The following is a 19,661-nucleotide window of genomic DNA, read 5'->3' as shown; positions in this document are numbered from 1 at the left end:
GGAAGGGAGGGCAGGCTGGGGGGGGAGGGAAGTTGGAAGCACCCACTTTTGAAAAGGGACAGGATCAAAGTAGAGAATAGAACAAGTGGGATGTGGGATAGGAGGGAGGGAAATATAGTCAGTCTTTTACAATATATCTGCTATGTTATTGTTTTGCATTAGCCACACATGTACAACCTATACTGAACTGCTTATCTTCCCAGTAAGGGTGGGTGATAAGGGAGGAAGGGAATGAATCTGGAATTCAAAGTTTTAAAATCAAATGTTTATATATATATATATATATATATATATATATATATATATATATATATATATATATACTATTATCAATATTGTTTTACATGTAATTGGAAAATACAGAGATCCACCATGCCCTACTGGAAAAGTTGAAACAGGTATGGGAGAAAATATGGGAGAGAGCAGATCAGAGGTGGGGATATCCTGTGGGACTGCTGTTTTGGGGGGATGGGTGGGGGAAAAACAGGGAGAAAATTTGTAACTCAAAATCTGGCGGAAACGAACGATGTAAATCAGAAGTTAATAAAGCATTTAAAAAAAAAAAGAAAGAAAGAGGAAAAAAAAGAAATGATGAGCAGGTAGGCTTCAGAAAATCCAGGAAAGACTTATATAAACTGATGCTGAGTGAAGTGAGCAGAACCAGGAGAACATTGTTCACAGAAACAGCCACAGTGTGCTATGACTGATTTTGATAGACTTAGCCCTTCTCAACAACGCAATGACTTAAAACAATTCCAAAGTTCTCATGATGGTAAATGCCATCCACATCCAGACAAAGAACTATGGAGTTGGGATGCAGAGTGAAGCAGACTATTTTCTTTTTTGTTTTGTTTTGTTTTGTTTTTTCTTTCTCATGGTCTCGCCATTCATTGTAATTCTTCTATTCAATATGACTAATGTGTTTAATAGGAATGTATGTGTAGAGCCATATTATATTGCATACCATATTGGGAAGAGAGAAGGGAGAGAGGGGAAGAAAACAAACCTTATGGAATTGAATATTGAAAACTAAAAACAAATAGATTAAAAATAAAAAAAAATTTTAAAAGAAGGGTAGTGCCTAGCTAAGCATTTGGGAGTAGATTGCAGGTTATGGTTAGGACACAGAACATGATTGGGATAATAGGGCACTGGAAGAAATGTAATAATAAAAGAGACAACCTGGGAAAGACCCAAAAGCATCTAATTGCTCCCTTTTGCTGAAATTGAATAAATCTCTCTTTTCTCACTGAAAGCTCAAATTTTCATGATAAATTATTTTGGAGTGAAAACTAATTACTTTTACTTCTATGGTTTGTCATGGTTTAATTTTGCGGGTTTTTAAAAAAAAATTTCTCTTGAATGAGGAATAGCCTTGTATGATTTGAACCATTTTTCTTTGATATGTGGAGGTCTTCCTACTCAAAAAAAAAGCCATTTATGGTTAGGCCTATAAAAATTACACTAAATAAGTTAATTCACAAATTTAGTGCTGTACCAATCCAACTATTCATCTCTTCCTTCCTTCCCTGCCCCCAACTATCCCCTTTAGAAAGAAGCTATATTCCCAGTGTTTGCCACAGTGCTTAGCATACAGGAGGCACTTCATCAATGTTTATTGTATTGTATCTTAAGAAGAAGGAGGTGGTAAAAGAGAAAAAATGTGATCAACACAAAAGTCCAAAATTAAAATGGTCTGCTTTCACTCCACTTTAACTCCTCTCTTCTCCTTGCATGGACCCCAATCACTTACTCTTACCTTTACTGCCTTCCTTTTATTGCTTCATTTGTGATTTGCCCTTGAGAGTTGAAATTTGTTTTGGTTGTGGCTATTTTCTTCTTGTGCTGTCTTATATTCCCATTCTTTTACTATTCTTGACTATTTCTCTGTTGACTTTAAAATATTTCTGGACCAAACTCTTTGGTGTGTATATGTGTATGCAAGCCTCATTTGTCTGGTTCAGGTAAGAGTAAAGTTCATATAATGCCTGCTGCTCCTATACCTTTCTCCATGTTTATGTAATTTCCTCCTACACCCCAATAATTAGAAAGTAGTTCTGCCCCCTTCTCCCTCATTCCCTAATATATTTCTTTTTCTCTCTCTTTTCCTTCCTCTTAAAACCATTGAAGCTGAACAAAATCAGTTCCTGTGCCTTCTGTCTTAACTCTTACTGTTACCCTTAAAGACATTAAGGTTCTGAAAGGACACTTGTCTCTTCTCCCTACATTAGAATCTAAGTTCTCCATCATTTAGCCCCTTCCAATTGCCCAAATGTATTTACCTTTCTAGGTTTCTCTGCATTCTGGTATTTGCATTTGAGAGTTTCTACTCAGCACTTATCTTTTCATCAGGAATAATTGAAAGACTTTTAGTCATTAAAGAATCTTGCTAGTTTGGTTATTTTTTATTGTAAGCCTTCATTTTTGTCCTATGTAATGCCATATTCCAAGATTTTCTTCTCTTTATCATTATTACTGGCAAGTCTTGTGTAATCATGACTGTGGTTGCTTGGTACTTAAACTCTTTCCTTTTCTGGATGCTTGAAATATTTTTCTTTGACCTAGTAGTTCTGTATTTTGGCAATGATATTCTTGAATATTTTCATTTTGGCATTACTTTTAGGAGGTGACTCATAAATTTTATTTTAGTTTGCCTTCTGATTTTTATAGATCCATTTTCATTTTATATATTATATTTATATATAATAAATACATAATATTTATTAATTATTATTGATTATTTATTATGATTAAATATATTACATATTTATAGATCAGTATTTCATTTTTATATATCAGTTTTCATTTTATTATTTCTTGAAATTGTATGATATCCAAGTTTTTTGTTTTGTCATTATTTTAATAGTTAAATGATTGTTGTCATATATTTTTCCAGATATTTTCTTTATGTTGTTTTTTAAATAAGATAACTTATATTTGTTTCTATTTTTTTCATGCTTTTGCCTTTATTCTAATGTTTTTTTTCTATCATGGGGTCATTGAGTTGGGGTCTCTGTTTCTATTTTTAGTAAGTTTGTTGTTTGGGTAATTTCTTGCTTCTATTCCAACCTATTCTCTTTCTAATTCCGTCATCCAGAGCTCTTATTTCATTTATAATTTGATTTTTAAGAATCTCTTGTGTATGTATTTCCACGTAGACTTGCAGGCATGGGGTCCAAGCAATTTCTGTTGTTCTTGTAATTGATATGAAGAGTTACACTCTTTTGGTTTTCAAATCTCATGAACATCAAATGGCTTATAATATTTCATCATAGTGTTCAGTGTATTCTTTTATTTTTTTTAGGGCAATTGGGGTTAAGCAACTTGCCCAAGATCACACGGCTAGTAAGTTTTAAGTGTCTGAGGCTGGATTGGAACTCAGGTCCTCCTGACTCCCAGGACTGGTGCTCTGTTCACTGTGCTACATAGCCACCCCTGTTCAGTGTATTCTTGTGTTTACTCCTACCTCTAGTCTCAGTTTCTTATGTGTAGACATAGGGCCAGGGCCAGGCTTTGCCCCCTTTTGTGCTGAGCTCAATGTCTTGGGCTCCTATCATTGGTTTCCAACTTCAGTGTTGTGTTTGTATTCAAAACCCTGACAGGTTTCAGTTCCCCCTGTATCCTATGGGTTCTAAGTGCATCAGTTTTCAAGGACCTCTATAGTATCTCAGGTCAGAGTACTGCAGATTTCTGGCCCTATGTCAGTGGTCACAGTATCAAAGTATTTGGAGTCTCTGACCCACCTGAAGCACTTTGGGCAGGTTTCAGGTGTCCCTGAAGGTGTGTCTAATCAGAATGCTAGCAGATTTTGAATTGTTTGCCCATACTCCTGATGGCTTCCCAGGTAGAAGAGCCCCACACATTAATGGTGTGTGTGTGTGTGTGTGTGTGTGTGTGTGTGTGTGCGCGCGCGCACGCGCAATCATAAGCTGGATGAGAGATATTACTATTATTTTTCTTTGAATCTTTCAATCATTATTTGATCAGGTGGCCTTCATAGATTTTAATTAGGCAGTATGTGAGAAGAGCTGGATTTCTGTATAACCTTTCATACTGCCATCTTAAGAGATAATCTTTTTTTTTCTTTTTTTTGGAGGGGGAGGGCAGGGTAATTGGGGTTAAGTGACTTGCCCAAGGTCACATGACTAGTAAATGTTAAGTGTCTGAGGCCAGATTTGAACTCAGGTTCTCCTGACTTCAGGGCTGGTGCTCTACTCACTGTGCCACCTAGCCACCCCTTAAGAGATAATCTTGATTCATCAATTATTTTTCCTTGACCTGTTTTCCAGGTTAGTTATCTTTCATCGTCAAGTACTTTATATTTTTTTAAGTCTTGACTTTATTTTAATATTTCTTGTCTCATGAAATTGTTGAGTTATGTTTACTCCATTTTATTTTTTGTGGAGTCTACTACTTAAGTAAAAATTTCTGCTTTTCTATTTTTCTTACAACTTTTTCCTCTTGAACTATAATTTCATTAAGGAAAAAACTTTTCTTTTTTTTTCAGCTATTTATACAGAGTTTTGGGCCAAGACATTCTCCCCCCTCCCCTACCCCCAATTCTCTGATTATAGTTGTTACAGAATTACTCTCTTCTGGATTTGCCTCTTGGCTTCTCTTAGCCCATGCAATTTCTTCATTGTTTTTGCTATTTTCTTTCATATTTCCAGCCCCATTTCTTGGATTTGGGACTCTGTGCTCACAGCAGCCCACTCTTGCATTATTGATCTGACATAACTTTTTCTTTTTAAATTCTGTCCCTCTATAGTCTGGGTCTGCTACCAATTCCTATCTGGATGGGATGGCTGGTACTGGCTCCAACTTTTGCCTTAGTTCTTGTCTCCTACTATAGTTTCTGGCTTTAGGAAATCTCTATCTTCTTGAATAAGCCATAACTGGGAATTGGTTCTATTCTTTCTGTGGCCCTGAGAAGAACCAGTCAGGTATTGGCAATCGTGCTGGTCTCAGACCTCTTGCACAAACCCCCTTAAAATCAGTCTTTAGGTCCTTGGTTGTCCCTTTCTATTGCTATTGTTCATAGTGCTCCAGAGAGTGTACATTTGAAATGTTTCCCTCTCCAGTTACATGTTAGGATCAGGTCTGTCCCTGTATTCTGTTCTGCTTTGACTTCAGGCCTCTGGTTACTGGAGCTCATAATGGCTTGCAACAATCTAATTCAGGTTATTTACAATATATCATTCCGTCTACTCTGGAATGACCCTTTTCCCAGCCTTTACCTGCCAACCCCATTTATGGTAGGAGTTTGTGGTGATTTTCTAGCCTCTTCCCTCAGCTATATTAACTGGAGTTTTGCTCTGATTTCTGTTGTGTGACCTCTCTAACAACTTCTGCCAGCTTCACACTGCCTTTTGTACAGTTTTTAGATTGGGTTAAGGAGTTTGCTTTTTGTTGTCTTTGGTTTTCTTTATGATTATTCATTATAGATTCTCTCTGAGATATTATTGCTATTGAGAGGAGCTAGGCTCCTCTACTACCTTTCAAATTGTTATTTTAACCATAAGTTTCCAGAAAAATCTCTTAAAGAAAGGAAGTCTATGAGAAGTTAAGGTTATAATGTGAAGTAAGCAGCTAAAAATACTAGTTTTTGAATGCATGTCTCTGTATTTCTTTTGAATATAGTGTTAGCATTGAAAAAAATTCCTATACAAAATTTGAAGCATATAATTTAAAATCTAGGTTGTACAAAATTCTGTAATTATTGATGCATATATGTGATAAATTTGTTTTCTATAATTCCAGAATTCTTTAAGTCAGTTACTTAAACAGCTAGAAAAAGAAAAACGAAGTCTTGAATATCAAGTAAAAGAGTATGAGCTTAGACTGGAACAAGCATCAAAGGTTTGTTTTCATTCCATTCAACAAACAACTCTTTTTAGATATTACTATGCTATTTAATGTCTTATATAGAAAACAGTATGTAGTATCATGAAATCCTTATAAGAAATATGTAACTTAAGAAGTTCCTAGATAATTCAAATTTATTAATTAATGTTATTATTAACATTGTTTAATTCAATGTGTATTTTTAATTTAGGCTTTCCATAAGACCAATGATGAGCGTCGTGCCTATTTAGCAGAAATATCTCAGGTAAACCAATTATTCACATTAGAATATTAAGTTTATTCAGATTTGCCTTTGTTTTTTGTTTTCTTTTTTCCTAGGATACTGTTTTCCTAGGCAAACATATTAAAACTGAGAAAAAACAGACAATCTAAGTATAGAAGGTAGGAAGGGAAGCAGAAATATTTACCCAACTAAAAGAATCCTTTACATTTCCAATTTATTTGCAGTTCCTTCCCTCAAGGAGATCACAGTCTAATGGGGGAGACAATAAGCAAACAAATAAGCAAAATATGTACAAACAAGCTATATATAGGTTAACTAGGAAATAACACAAGGGGGGGCATTAGAATTAAGAGAGATTGGGAAAGGCTTCCTATAGAAGGTCCTATTAGTTAGGACTTGAAGGAAGAGCAGGAAGTTTCTAGGGAAAGATTAGAAGGGAAAGCATTCCTGGCATAAGGAACAATTAGAGAAAATTCCCAGAGCTGAGATTTGGAATGTCTTCTTTGTGAAGCAGCAAGGAGGCCAGTGTCACTGAATTGAAGAGTATGTGCATGGGTGAGGTAAAAGGTATAAGACTAAAAAGAGGGAGGGGAGACAGAAAAGGCTGGATAATGAAGGGCTTTGAATACTAACAGAGGATTTTGTTGTTTGATCCAGGAGATGATAGGGAGGCACTGGAGTTCATTGAGTAAGGGAGTGAGGTTTTCAGACCTGTGCCTTAGGAAAAATACTTTGACAGCTGAATGGAAGATGGAATAGAATAAGGAGAGACTTGAGACAGGCTGGCTCACCACAGGCTAATACGATATTGTCCATGGATGAGGTAATGAAGACTTACACCAGGTGGCAGTATTAAAGGAAAGAAGGAAGCAGCATGTTCAAGAGCTGGGGCACAGACCTTGGCAACTGATTGGATATGGGAGGTAAAAGATAGTGAAGAGCTGAGGATAACACTGTAGCAGCAAGCACCCCAGGGTCCCCAGGGTGGCTGCCACCACAGGTTCTTGGATCTGCTTTGATAAAGGAAAGCAACTCAAAATTGGTTAACAAGCTTACTTTAATCAGTCGAATATGTATCGTTTACCTAGTTCAGGGGAAAAAGGTCAGCACCCCGAACTTCAGAGTATACAGACAGAATTATCAAGACAGAGAAACAGATCAAGTAGACAGGTTTCCAAATCAGCATCTGGGTTTTTCAAAGCGGGGGGACTCTCAACAATGGCTTCCCAGAGTCTCATCTGATCAAATCACAGAACACTTCTCAAAGTGAGGCCCAAAGCAAAGCCTCACATGAGGGATTATATAGCCTTCTGGGTCAGAGAATGTAACAACCTTAGGCCAATCAAAAAGTATCTACTGAAAAACAAGCCTCCCACCCCAAGCCCCAGGTGCACTTCAGCCTAGGGGCAGGGAAGATCTTAAAAATTTACATTTCCATTACAAACACCTAGGTTGCAAGCCTGGTGGACTGAGAGAATGGTGGTGCCCCCTATAGTAATAGGGAAGTTTAGAAAGGGGAAATTTTAGTGGGAAAGATGAGTTCAATTTTAGACATGTTGAATTTAAGATGTCAACTGGACATCCAATTTGAGATGTTCGAGAAGTAGTTGGAGATGTGATACTGGAGGTCATCAGAGAAGTTAGAGCAGGATAGGTAGATTTAGACATAGACATGACAATTAAATCCATGGGAGCTGAGGTGATCACCAAGTGAAATAGTATAAAGGGAGAAAAAGCAGTGAACCCAGTATAAAACCCTAAAGAACACCCATGCTGAGAGGGCATAACCTAGATGAGGAGTGAGCAAAGGAGACTGAGAAGGAACAGGTAGGTAGGAGGAGAACCAGGAAAGAGTGGTGTCCCAAAAATACAGAGAGAGAAGCGAGTATCAAAGAGAAGCAGGTGATAATAGTGTCAAAGTCTGTGGAGAGATCAAGAAGAATGAGGATTGAGAAAAGGCTATTGGATTTGGCAATTAAAAGATCATTGGCAGCTTTGGGGAGAGCAGTTTCAGTGGAATGATGAGGTTGGAAGCCAGGATCTAAGAGGTTAAGAGAGAGAGGAGAGAAAGTAGAGGCACCTATTATTAGACAGCTTTCTCAATGAGTTTAGCTACAAGGAGCAAAAGAGATATTGGATGATAGTTTTTGGAGATGGGAGGTTCAAGTGAGGGTTTTTGAAGATGGGGGAGACATGAGCATATTTATAGGCAGTAGAGAAGGTTCTAGTAGACAGGGAGAGATTGAAGATAAGTGATAGAGTAGGGATAACATAGGAGGCATCTACTGAAAGAGGTGATTTGGAATGGGATTGCTTGTGCAGGTAGAGGGGTTTGCCTTGGTAATGAGTGAGGTCATCTCTTTATGTGAGACAGGAGTGAAGGAGATAGTGGCAGAAGACATTTCAGTGATATGAAATGAGGAAGAAGGGAGAAGATGGAGCTCACAATAAATGGCCTCAAATTTTTTTTCCTATAATATATGAGGCAAGGTTCTCAACTGAGAAGCTAGGTGAGAAGGAGCTATGTGATGTTAGAGGAGGAATGAAAAAATTTGGAAGAGCTGCTGTGGAGTGAGATAATGTGTTTATAAGGGAAATATAGAAGGATTGCCTAGCAGCAGTGAAGACTCCAGTTGAGGTTGTGTAATATAAATTTGTTGTGGACCCAATCAGAGCATTTGTGTGATTTTCTCCACCTTTATTCAGCAGCATGTGTGTAGGAATAAAAGCAGATAGTAGAAGTGATCCAAGGCTGAGGCTTAGCCAGGCACAATAGATGATATGAAAAGAGGGCCAAAGACTCAAGAGAAGAGAACAGTATAGAACTGAACTAGTTCATCAAATGTTCAAGATGAGGAAAAGAGGAAAGAACCACTAATTCAGGGCTGAGGACCTGGAAAAGAATCGAGGGGTCAAGAGATTAGAGGTCCTGGTGAAGACAAAGACTGGGGTTTTGTAAGGGAAGGCAGACAAAGACAAAAGGCAATAGATTATGGTAAATTAAGGAGGTGCCGGAATCCTTGAACAAGGAGAGTGATGCATTTGTAGGTGATGGCAAGATCAAGTCTATGACTACTTTTGTATATGGCTCAGGTGGAGTGGAAGAGTAAGATATAGGTAATGAATAGGTGGTTAGTGATTAGGGTGTTTGAAGGAGAGTCAATATGCATGTTGAAGTTCCCCAGGATGAGGACAAATGTTGGGGAAGAGAGAAAATTTGTGAGTCAGAGATGGAATTCACTGCGGAAGGAAAGGCAATGACCTAGAGGTCTGTAGACAAGTGCTACTAAGTTTTTGATTGGATGGTAGATATGCATATTTTGAACCTGAAAGGAGGAGAGGTTACCAAGTGATGGAGGTAGGGGGAGAGGACCTGGAAGTGGCAAAGGAGTATTAAAAACTGGCCTTGTATAATTTTGCTAGGCCTAGTTTCTTTTCATTCTTTTCTATTCTTGGTAAAGTTGAGTCTCAGAATGTCAATTCCTGGAATGTGTTTTTATTCTCTTTAAGATCTATAGTAGGCAGAATTGTGATCAGATAGATAGAGGCCTGCCCTTTCCAGGAAGGAACTCAATGTGGTCTTCAAAAAAGTCCTGCTACTACATACATGAAGCTGCTCTCTAATTCTTCCCATTTCCAGATATCCACCTGAAAGTGAGTCAGTAGTGAGATATCACTTGTGCATAGTCATAGTCAATAGTTAGTATGCCTTTATTAAGTGTCTGCTATGTGAACTCATAGCCCAGGCCAGTAAGTCTCTGCTAGACCTCGCCTTCTATAACCTTACTCCATGGCTGCTCCCTCTAAATTAATCTAGACAGATAAGCTTTCCTCTAGCTCTCAACTATTTGTCAAGTTAAACTGAAAGACGTAGCAAAGGACAAGTAGAAACCAGATACCTTATTTCACCACCTCAGATTTATTTGTCACCAATATTATGAGGGCATTAGGTATAGCAAAATGGAGAACTAAAGACAAATTTCAGACTTTTGATGAATTTAGAATTTACTTAACCTTTTTTTTATGTCATAGACCCTTTTGGCATTCTGACAAATCTTTATGGACCTCTTCTCAGAGTAATGTTTTTTTTGTTTTGTTTTGTTTTTGTTTTTGCCTTTTGGAGGGCAATTGTGGTTAAGTAACTTGCCCAAGGTTACACGGCTAGTGTTTTTTTTTTTTTTAACACGTTAAGTGTCTGAGGCTGGAACTGAACTCCCGTTCTCCTGACTCTGGGGCTGGCTCTTTACTCACTGTGCCACCTAGCCGCCCCTCAGAGTAATGTTTTTAAATGCATAAAATACATAAGATTACAAAGGAAACCATTATTTTGAAATATAGTTATCAATATATATTTTAAAAATAACATACTCACAGACCCTGGGCTAAAAACACCTGACTAAAAAATTAAATTTGCAAAGGGGCAAAAGACCTTTACCATAAGACATACTGAATAGCATCATAAATTTATCTTAGTTCAGTGGATCAATTACATGTCTTATAAGGGCCCCTTGGGTCCTTTTAGTTCCTACACAAATTTGAGAAGCAAACATAATTTGTTATGATACATATCTGCTGTCCAGGTGGCTTCCCTCTGTCCGTTTGGATGAGTAATACCTACCTTATATTTTTAAAATGTGGAATGTGTATCCAAAAAAGTGAGGTGGGATGGCATATTGGATAGAGCAGGGCTTCTAAAACTTTTTCCACTCGCGACCCTTTTTGTGTTTCGGTAGTGTTCGTTGGTGCTGTGTGGGCGTGATGGCATGTGCAGTGCAAAGCACACATGTTGTGTGTTCAGAACCAAGGCTGCAGTGAAGTTGCATGATGCAACATGGGCAAACCCTGCCAGAAACACTTCGGATTCATTATGTGTTTGATTTTGAATTAATTTTTGGTCATTGTGTGTTCAGAAACCTTTTTACTGTTGCCAGATTTTTTTGTGACCCCACATGGGTTGTAAACCACAGTTAAAGAAGTGTTGGAAAGATGACATGCCTTAGAATTGGAAAGAGCAGGATTGGACAAATCATTTAACCTCTAGTTCTCCTAGGCAACTCTCTAAGACTCTGTAAGTTATAGAAGAGGTACAAATCTTCATTGGTAAAGGGAGTTTCTTCATTATGAGTTCCCTTGCCTATACTCATTAAATCACAGGTCCCAAAAATCTCCCCTCCTAATAAAAACACAAACAAAAATGAAAAAAAAAAAAGAATCACTGTATGTCAATAGATGCCGGGAAAAAGCCTTTGTAAAAGATTGCTATGGCATTGATAATTTAAAATAAAAACACAAAAATATTAAGTCTAGAAGGATTTTTAAGCCTATTTTTTATGAGTTCAACCATTGGCACATACAAGCATTTCAACATGTAAAGATGAATCTTCGAATAGGATGGCATAAGAAATTGACTTTGTTACATTCAGTTTTTTAAAGAAATATATACACGCATACATACATATATGTGTATACTAACAAGTTAGTAACAAAATTTCTCCACATGCTTATGTCCCCTTCTTCACTTTTTTTTCTTCTGTGCATTAAAATGTTTTGTTAATGCCCGTAGAAAGCTGACCTTGAAGTCAGAAATATCTGTGTTTGGGTCCCTGACACACATTGGCTTGTGTCCCTGGACAAGTTACTTAGCTTCTCAGCACTCTGGGTGCCTAAGACTTTAAGTTGTAGAGATAATCATAACTTGCATTGGTGGAGGGAGTTTTCTCATCCATGAGTTCCCTATGCAAATAGGGAACTATTGGACAAAGGTCAAGTTCATAGCCTTCCCCAACTAATAAAAGCTTCCCTTGTAACAAGTATGTGTAGTACAACAAAAGAAATTAATACAGTAGACTTATCTAAGATTGTATATCTCGAGTCCATTAGACCTCTCCCTATTTTTTATTAACATAATAAAAAAATCTCTTCCATGAGCCCCCAGAGTCAACATAATAGAGAAATATTAGATGCATTCCCATTAGAAACAGGTATAAAATAAGGATTCTTACCTTCACCAGTTTTTTTTAGTTGTGAATATTATTGAATATTAGAAATTCTAGCAATTACAAGTTTGAGAATTCTTCAGTTCATTCCTTTGGAGACTGTCATGATCCACGGTTAAGAATGGTATAACCCCAAAAGAATGTTATTTTTAAAAGATGGGTTATTATTAAAAAGATGGGTCTTTATTTCAGGGAGAAGCTTTAGGGTCACAAAAAGAACTTTGCAATTTCTCAAAGGCAATCCAACCTCTACACTCTTTCCCTTGTTAAACTGGGGCCAACTCTTCTATTTTCAGTGACTGTCCAAGAGAAATACTGATGGCTGAGCCGCACAGGTTGTTCACTCAGCTACAGATCATTGTTTGGATGATGGGCTTTCTTCATCCACTTGATTTGCCTGTGAAAACAGACCCAAACTCAGCATGATTGTGGATCTCATTAGGGCACTCTTCAGTGTTCTGGGGTTTGATATAATCAGGAGGATGCCATATACAAACAGGAGCATGTGGAGGATATCACAGTCTATGAGGATCCCTTTTCTTGAACTCTGCAATGGATCTTCTTCACAGGCCAAGATTGGGTCTTCCTGTTCCTCATTACCTATTAGTAACCATAGGTAGTTTGAATGAGGTTATCTCTTTTGTTAATATTTCAAGAAATCTTATATAATATTGGTTTATGCATAAGAGGTAGCCCTGTTAGAGGAGAGAACCTATAACATGGCATTTTGTTTTACCAAAATCAGATGCTTTTTTTTTTTTTGCTTTTTGGAGGGCAATTGGGGTTAAGTAACTTGCTCAAGTTCACATGGCTAGTTGTGTGTGTGTGTGTGTGTGTGTGTGTGTGTGTGTGTGTGTGTGTGTTAAGCATCTGGATCCAAACTCAGGTCCTCCTGTCTCCAGGGCCGGCACTCTACTCACTGTGCCACCTAGCTGCCCCAATCAGATGCTTTTTTACAAACAGTATGCTCTGTGTTTTTTAGTCAGTTGTGTGATGGTACAAATTTGGTCTACTGTGTAATATTGTTTATGAAATCCTTCCTATTCCCTACCTATATCCTAATCAAATATCTCCTGGATAAATATTGATTATATCCATAAAAATCTTATGAAAGTAGGCATACAGATAACTAGTTATTTGTATTTTCTCGATAGGGGGGATTAATAGGGTCTGAGTTTTCCCCCACACACTTTTGATTTCTTCCCCTCTTTCAGATACCTTATGACTCAGTTTCTCAAGGTCCTCAAAACTGTGTCACATTCAGCATGGAGCTCATCTGTATGAGGCCATTTTTGTTTTCAGTGCTCCTTCAATTTCTCTCTCAGTATACTAGGACTGTGATGTTAGAGAACAAAAGTGGTAGTTATTCTGTCCTAATTTGCTATAAAAATTTTTGCTGTTTTTTTCCCACCTTTCATCTATTTCTTGACCTCCCATTTTCATTGTTAAATCCCTTAAAATGACTTTGCTTAATTTTGTCTGTCCCTAAACTTTCTTTAAACTTTTTCCTATTTTCTGATACTGAAAAATATATAGACTTTGAAGTAAATACCTCTCTAAATACTCTTAACTTCCTGAAATAGTGCAGAGTATTTCTCCTTCAGACTGAATCAACTAATTTACTAGAAATGAGGAGCAAGTTTGAGTTGACAAGATGTTGTAGTGGATGTAATAGTTATGAGTGAGTAATGAACTGCTGAATCTGCTGATGGCAACAGGAAAGAAGAAACTTTCCAAGAAAACCACTTGATAGAAGGTTGTGGTAGCCTTTGAATAAACAGTTCATTTTATAGAAAAACAGTCATGCTATACTGCCCTGTTGGTCACATAGCTAATTACATACCCATTACTCCATCTTTTTGAAAGTGTGATAAATAACCAAAAGGCATCAATATTTAGTTAAGAAAGCAAGTTCCTTGATTAGTACCCATTTATTCATGTTTCATACCATATATGTTTTCATCTGTAGAAGACCAGAATGACCATTATTCATAATAATGACTAAAAGAAGGAATCAATGAAAGCAAATTGTGTGATACATTTTAGAAAGTTTTCTATTTTAAAAAAAGTTAAAGTTTTAGCACATAAAATTTGAATTTTATCTAGAAAACTCTGTCATGTGGAATAATAGGTAACAAAATATGAATAATTAATGTTTGGTATAATAGTTTATTAGTCAGGTTGCTCTTCAATACTACTTTTAAAAGGGAGTTTCATTGTAAATATGATTGTTGCTAGCAAGCGACGGTCAATATTTAATGAACCAATATCTTCTGACTGCAAATACAACTCTTTTTATATCTTGATGGCTCCAGCTGTCAGATTATTTCTTTTCTTGTATATGTAGTAGGCATACCTGATGGGAAAAGTCATTTCCCAAAACTCTTGTAACAGAATCTTAGCCTCATGATACAATGAACTAAAGATGTAGTTTTATTTGTGTATTGAAAATGTTATTCAGTTTCATTAAAAATCAATAGCTTCAGGGCATTTAGGTGGTACAGTGAATAGAGCATGGCCCTGGAGTCAGGAGGACCTGAGTTCAAATTCGACCTTAGACACTTAACACTTACTAGCCATGTGACCTTTGGCAAGTCACTTAACCCCAATTGCCCTGCCTTCCCCCTCCAAAAAGCAAAAAAACCCCAAAAAACAATCAATAGCTTCCACAGACTGAGGAGATACTGAATACCTCTATACTTTCAGTGCCAGTATTTTCCATAAATATAGTATTAACTCCTTATTAATTTAGTCTCTTTCTTCCCAAGCAAAAATAATTCTCCTTGGAAGCATAAACAAAAACAAAATAAGAATTGAGCAGCTCTGTGTCCTCTCTGTTGCCTGTTGTTATTGTCCTGTCTGCCATAAGCATTCTTTACTTATGCTCTTTCCCTCATTTTAGTTTAGAAAAATACTTCCAACCCTTTTGGTTGTCTTTAGCTTTTTTTTTTACCAGCCTGTAGTCATTCTGAGCTTTAGCACTTCTGAAATTATTTTTACTAAGCCATACTTTTTACACTTCTCTTCTGTTACTTTCCCCAGTTTCTATATTCTACAAGTGACTTTAAAAAAAAAAATTACATTATTTGATTAGTTCTCTGTCCAGGATCATATATTTAAAGGTGGAAAGAATCTTAAAGGTGGTGTAGTCCATTTCTCTCACTTTAAAAAGAATTGAGGGCCAGAGATTAAGTGACTTGCCCAAAGTTACACAGGTAGAAGAGGTAGGATTTGAATCTAGATTCTCTGACTCCAGAATCAATACTATTCACATTGTACCACATAGGCTTCCTTTTAATTCTGAGAACATTTCTCCTAAACCTCTTCAATTAAATTATTTGTGCATTCAGAATCACATTTTTGAGAGTGTCCCTCTAGAGTTTTATTATAGAATTTTAGACCATGGGACCCTAACTATTCTTGTGCTGAATGATTTGAAACGTTCGCTCTCAAAATCTAGGGTACACGTTAAAAGCATACTGGTCTTTATTTTTGTCCTTTACCACAAACTCTATAATGCAATAGTAATTTCTCTGTAAGGTTTCCATCCCTTTTTTGTGAGAATCAGATCCAGAGCAAATTCCCTTTGATCATTAAACAAATCAAGAAGTTATTACCTATTCTTCTGGCAGAGAAAGAGTTCCAGCCTACATCTAAATAACTGAAGTTCCCTATCACTATTATATCATGATTTGGTACCATCATAAGGCGTTTCCCAAACTCATCTATTTCATCATTCTATCCTGGTAATCTGTACTATACTCTACATTAATTTATCAATCATTCATAATGGAATAGCAGTAGAACTGAGCTGATCTTGACCTTCCCCAAGCCACTTCCAGGGGTATGTGTGCTCAGGAATGAAATACTTTGGGATGATGCAGCAATCCTTTAGCAACCCTGATGGCAGCAGGGGGAGGGCAGTGTGTCAAAGAGGACTGGTCACCGAGCCAGGAAGAGCCACACAATCATTGGATTTAAAGGAAAGAGGATTTCTGCTCTTTTTTTTCCCTCTCCTAAACATGCTACATGGCATGCTCTCTTGGACTTTCTCTTTAAGAAAGTAGTTGCATCTCTTGCCACCCACTCCTCCTTAGTAGTAGGAATCATGATTGCTCAAACATGGCATCAAACACAACATTACCCCTTTTGTATGCACACTTAGTCCTGGCTTAATAATCCTTGTGCCATCAGTTTTTGCTCCATAGTCAATTAGATAGTTATTCAGCACATAATACCAATCTGAATCATCGTGGCCAGAAGTAGGCTTACCCCAAGCTTCCACGTATGTGGTCTCTTGGGATTACACCCAGGCAGGGAATATCTCTGCATGCTCCAACTACTGGCTCCCCAATGGCTTGTCCACCCCCATTGCCAACAAAGTGCTTCACTGTTCCTTTTTAGATCGTAAACATGAGCCATCTTTCCTTTGGCATAATAGTATCTGAACTAACGTCTCAAGTTTTATGAACAGAAAGCATCAGTGGGAGGAACTAGTGTCATTATTAGGATTTTCTAGTAAGTAAACCACTTACTCTACCTAGGACATGAAGACCTGAGTTTTAAGTTCTCAGACACTTCCCAGCTATGTGACTGTGAGAAAGTCTTAACCTCTGTTTGACTAATTTTCCTCAACTGTAAAATGGGGATAAAAACAGCACCTATGTCCCCTAGTTTTTGTGAGGATCAAATGAGATATTCCTGAGTCGCTCAGCATTGTGCTTGGTACATAGGACATGCTTTACAAATGCCTATTCCCTTTCCCCCTTCCATTTATATGGTATGAAAGAATTACACCTGGTCGTTTCTAATTGATAATTAAGGGTTCTTATATATGAGTAAAATATGAAAGGTTCTCTGAAGCTTATAGCACTGGTCTTCAAATTGAGGTGGTACAAGTTTATGCATTGAGTTCCAGAGAGAAAATATGTTAATCAATGATTTAATAAGCATTATGTCTAGAGAGTGTGGGAGGCACTGGGACATACAGACAAAAATAAAGCAGTATCTTACATCCTTTTGGAGGAAATAACATGTACATATATAATTAACTTCAAAAATAATTTTAAATACAAGCTAAAGTTTTAGGGAGAATGGTACTAGCGGTGTAGGGGAGAGGGAGTGATCTGGAAAGGCTTCATGTAGAACAAGGATTCTTAATTTTTTTGTGTGTGATGGACCCCTTTGGCAGTCTGGTAAAACTTACAGACCCTTTCTCAAGAGAATGTTTTTAAATGTATAAAATAAAATACATAGAGTTTCAAAGGAAATGAAAGTTTAATAAAAAATAAAGAGTTGATAATATGTGATGAATGGCTGTATAGATGGCACAAGGATTATTAAGTCAGGACTGAGTGTGCATACAAAAATCTTGTGCTTGATGCCATTTTTGAGCAATCATGATTGCTACTAAGGAGGGGTGGGTGGCAAGAGATGCAACTACTTCCTCTAAGTTAAATAAAAAAAATATAAAAACATTCATGAACCCATGGAAATTAGTCTACCAACTACCCCCTGGGGACCAAGAAATTCAGACTACGAACCTTCATGTCAGAGGTGGTTCTTGGAATGAGTCTTTTTTTAAAAATACTTTTTATTTATTTACTATTAGTTTATAACATTCAGTTCCACAAGTTTTTGAGTTCCAAATTTTCTCTGTCCCCTTTCCCCCTCCGTGGTGGCATGCAATCCAATATAGGTTCTACATATACCTTCACGTTAAACATTAGTCAAGTTGTAAAGAAGAATGGGATAAATAACGAGGAAGAAACAAAACAAAACAAAATGAAAAAGAGAGAGAAGAGAGCAAGTAATTTGCTTCAATATGCATTCAGACTCCATAAATCTTTCTCTGGATGTGAATAGCCTTTTCCATCATGAATCCTTTGGATTTGTATCATAACCTTTAAAAGAAGGAAAGGATTTAAAGAAGCAGCAGTGAGGAGGGAGTGCAGTCCAAACATGGGGGACAGCCAGGAATGAAACAGAGAGATAGAAGATAGAACAAGACCACCAGTGTGATTAGATCTTAAAGTATAGAAAAGGAATTAATGTATCAACTAGAAAGTTTATTGGAGCCAGTTATAAAAGACTTTAAAAAATGCCAAAGAAATGTATATTTGATTGTCTTGGAGTTAATATGAAGACATTGGAATTTATTGAGTCAGGGAATAACATGATTAGACTTAAGCTTTGGGAAAACCACTTAGCAGCTGCACAGGGTATGAATTGGAGTAGAGTGAGAAGAAGCAGGGTCACCAACTAGAAGGCTGTCAAAACAGCTCAGGCAAGAGGTACTGAAGACTGAACTAGGGTAGTGGTATCAGGGAATGAAGGAGAAGACATGAAAGTTGTTATGTGAAGGTAGAACAATTTCTAAAATAGTTTTAAAAGTCTAAGCTAAACTAATATTTAAATATAGATTGGTGCTGGCAGTCTCCCTCGGTCCATATTTCAGACACAGTCATATGTCATATACAATACCCTGAGGGTAGAATAGGAGCTACACTTTCAGTGACTCCATGTGTACTATATTTCAGTGTATTTTGATCTGTTGCTGTTTATGTGCATTTTATTAAGTGGATTTATGGTTTATATTGTCTAATTTTAACTAAGCTAACTTTCACAAAATGAACAAGTGCGTTAACAAGACTCCTGTAAAGAAACTATAGATTTGATGAAAATATTAATAATGTAAGCACCAAAAAAGCAAAAACCAAGAAAATGGCAGAGCTGGCACTTCTACACCTATTACTACTTCATAATCAGCCAAATTACAGAGGCAAAAACAATGACATTCTAATAAAATCTGACAAGAAGTTGGCCAAAACCCTCCAAAATAATCAAGATGCTTGAAATTTGGATTTAGATCCACTGCAATTAACAAGGAGTCTTTCCCTATGTATATATTTTACCTCAAGATATTAGCTAATTATACTATGAAACCATAATGCTTAACAAGACATTTAAAACTAAGCATTGGTTGCCAAAAAAATATGTCATGTATAAAAACTTTCACATCTGCACCTTTAAAAACTTGGAAAAAGAATTTTCTAACTTACTTTAAAAGTCTTCCAAAGAGCTTCATGGGTTTTGAACTCATTTGTTAAAAATGCAGCACCTTCTAATTACTTTGCACAAACGACTGATAGGAAAGATGGAAATTTACTAATTGAATTTCAACAAGAATTTTCACATCATCAGTGAATGGGATTGAAAAATTAGTACATGTTTAAGTAAGCCTAACCAGTGATGAACTTCTTTAGTCTGAATCTAAGTGTCTTTGTGAGGTATCTTTCTCACCTAAACACCAAGTATCAAAACAAACTAGATTCAGAACCAGACCTTTGAATCATTATATCACAAAGTGTGAAGGCAAATTTTTAAAAAATAATGAGCCATATTCAGTTGTTACTTTCTAAAATATTATTAATAATCAAAATATTTAGCAAACAAAAATATTTTGTACCATTAAATAAAAATTGTTTTTAAAAATGTTGTTTAATTCTTGAATATATCCTTTTAAATTGTTTCTGTGTATGTTTTATAATATACCTAATATATTAGTATCATAATGT

The 19,661-nt window shown here is 36.6% G+C and overlaps 1 protein-coding gene across 5 annotated transcripts in view; it reads left to right on the top strand.

Annotated features, from left to right (window-relative positions):
* The window catches only part of CCDC169 (coiled-coil domain containing 169), a 98,644-nt gene that overhangs the window by 31,627 nt on the left and 47,356 nt on the right, over window positions 1–19,661 (top strand). For 3 of the 5 annotated variants that reach the window (XM_069079703.1, XM_069079702.1, XM_069079705.1), the window contains exons 5-6: window positions 5,761–5,859; window positions 6,056–6,109. The exons of 1 other annotated variant lie outside the window; for it this stretch is intronic. In XM_069079703.1, coding sequence (XP_068935804.1) covers window positions 5,761–5,859; window positions 6,056–6,109 — 153 coding nt within the window. Of the gene's footprint in view, window positions 1–5,760; window positions 5,860–6,055; window positions 6,110–10,821; window positions 12,671–19,661 lie in introns of those variants that run through there. One more of the 5 variants, XM_069079704.1, reaches the window with a different exon arrangement.

Source organism: Petaurus breviceps, unplaced genomic scaffold (genome assembly GCF_028583685.1).
Source record: "Petaurus breviceps papuanus isolate PSGF00001 unplaced genomic scaffold, PetGlider_PUasm1.0 91133, whole genome shotgun sequence".
NCBI lineage: Eukaryota > Metazoa > Chordata > Mammalia > Diprotodontia > Petauridae > Petaurus > Petaurus breviceps.
The sequence above is the reverse complement of the archived record's forward strand: the minus strand, read 5'-3'. Positions and strand labels throughout refer to the sequence as shown.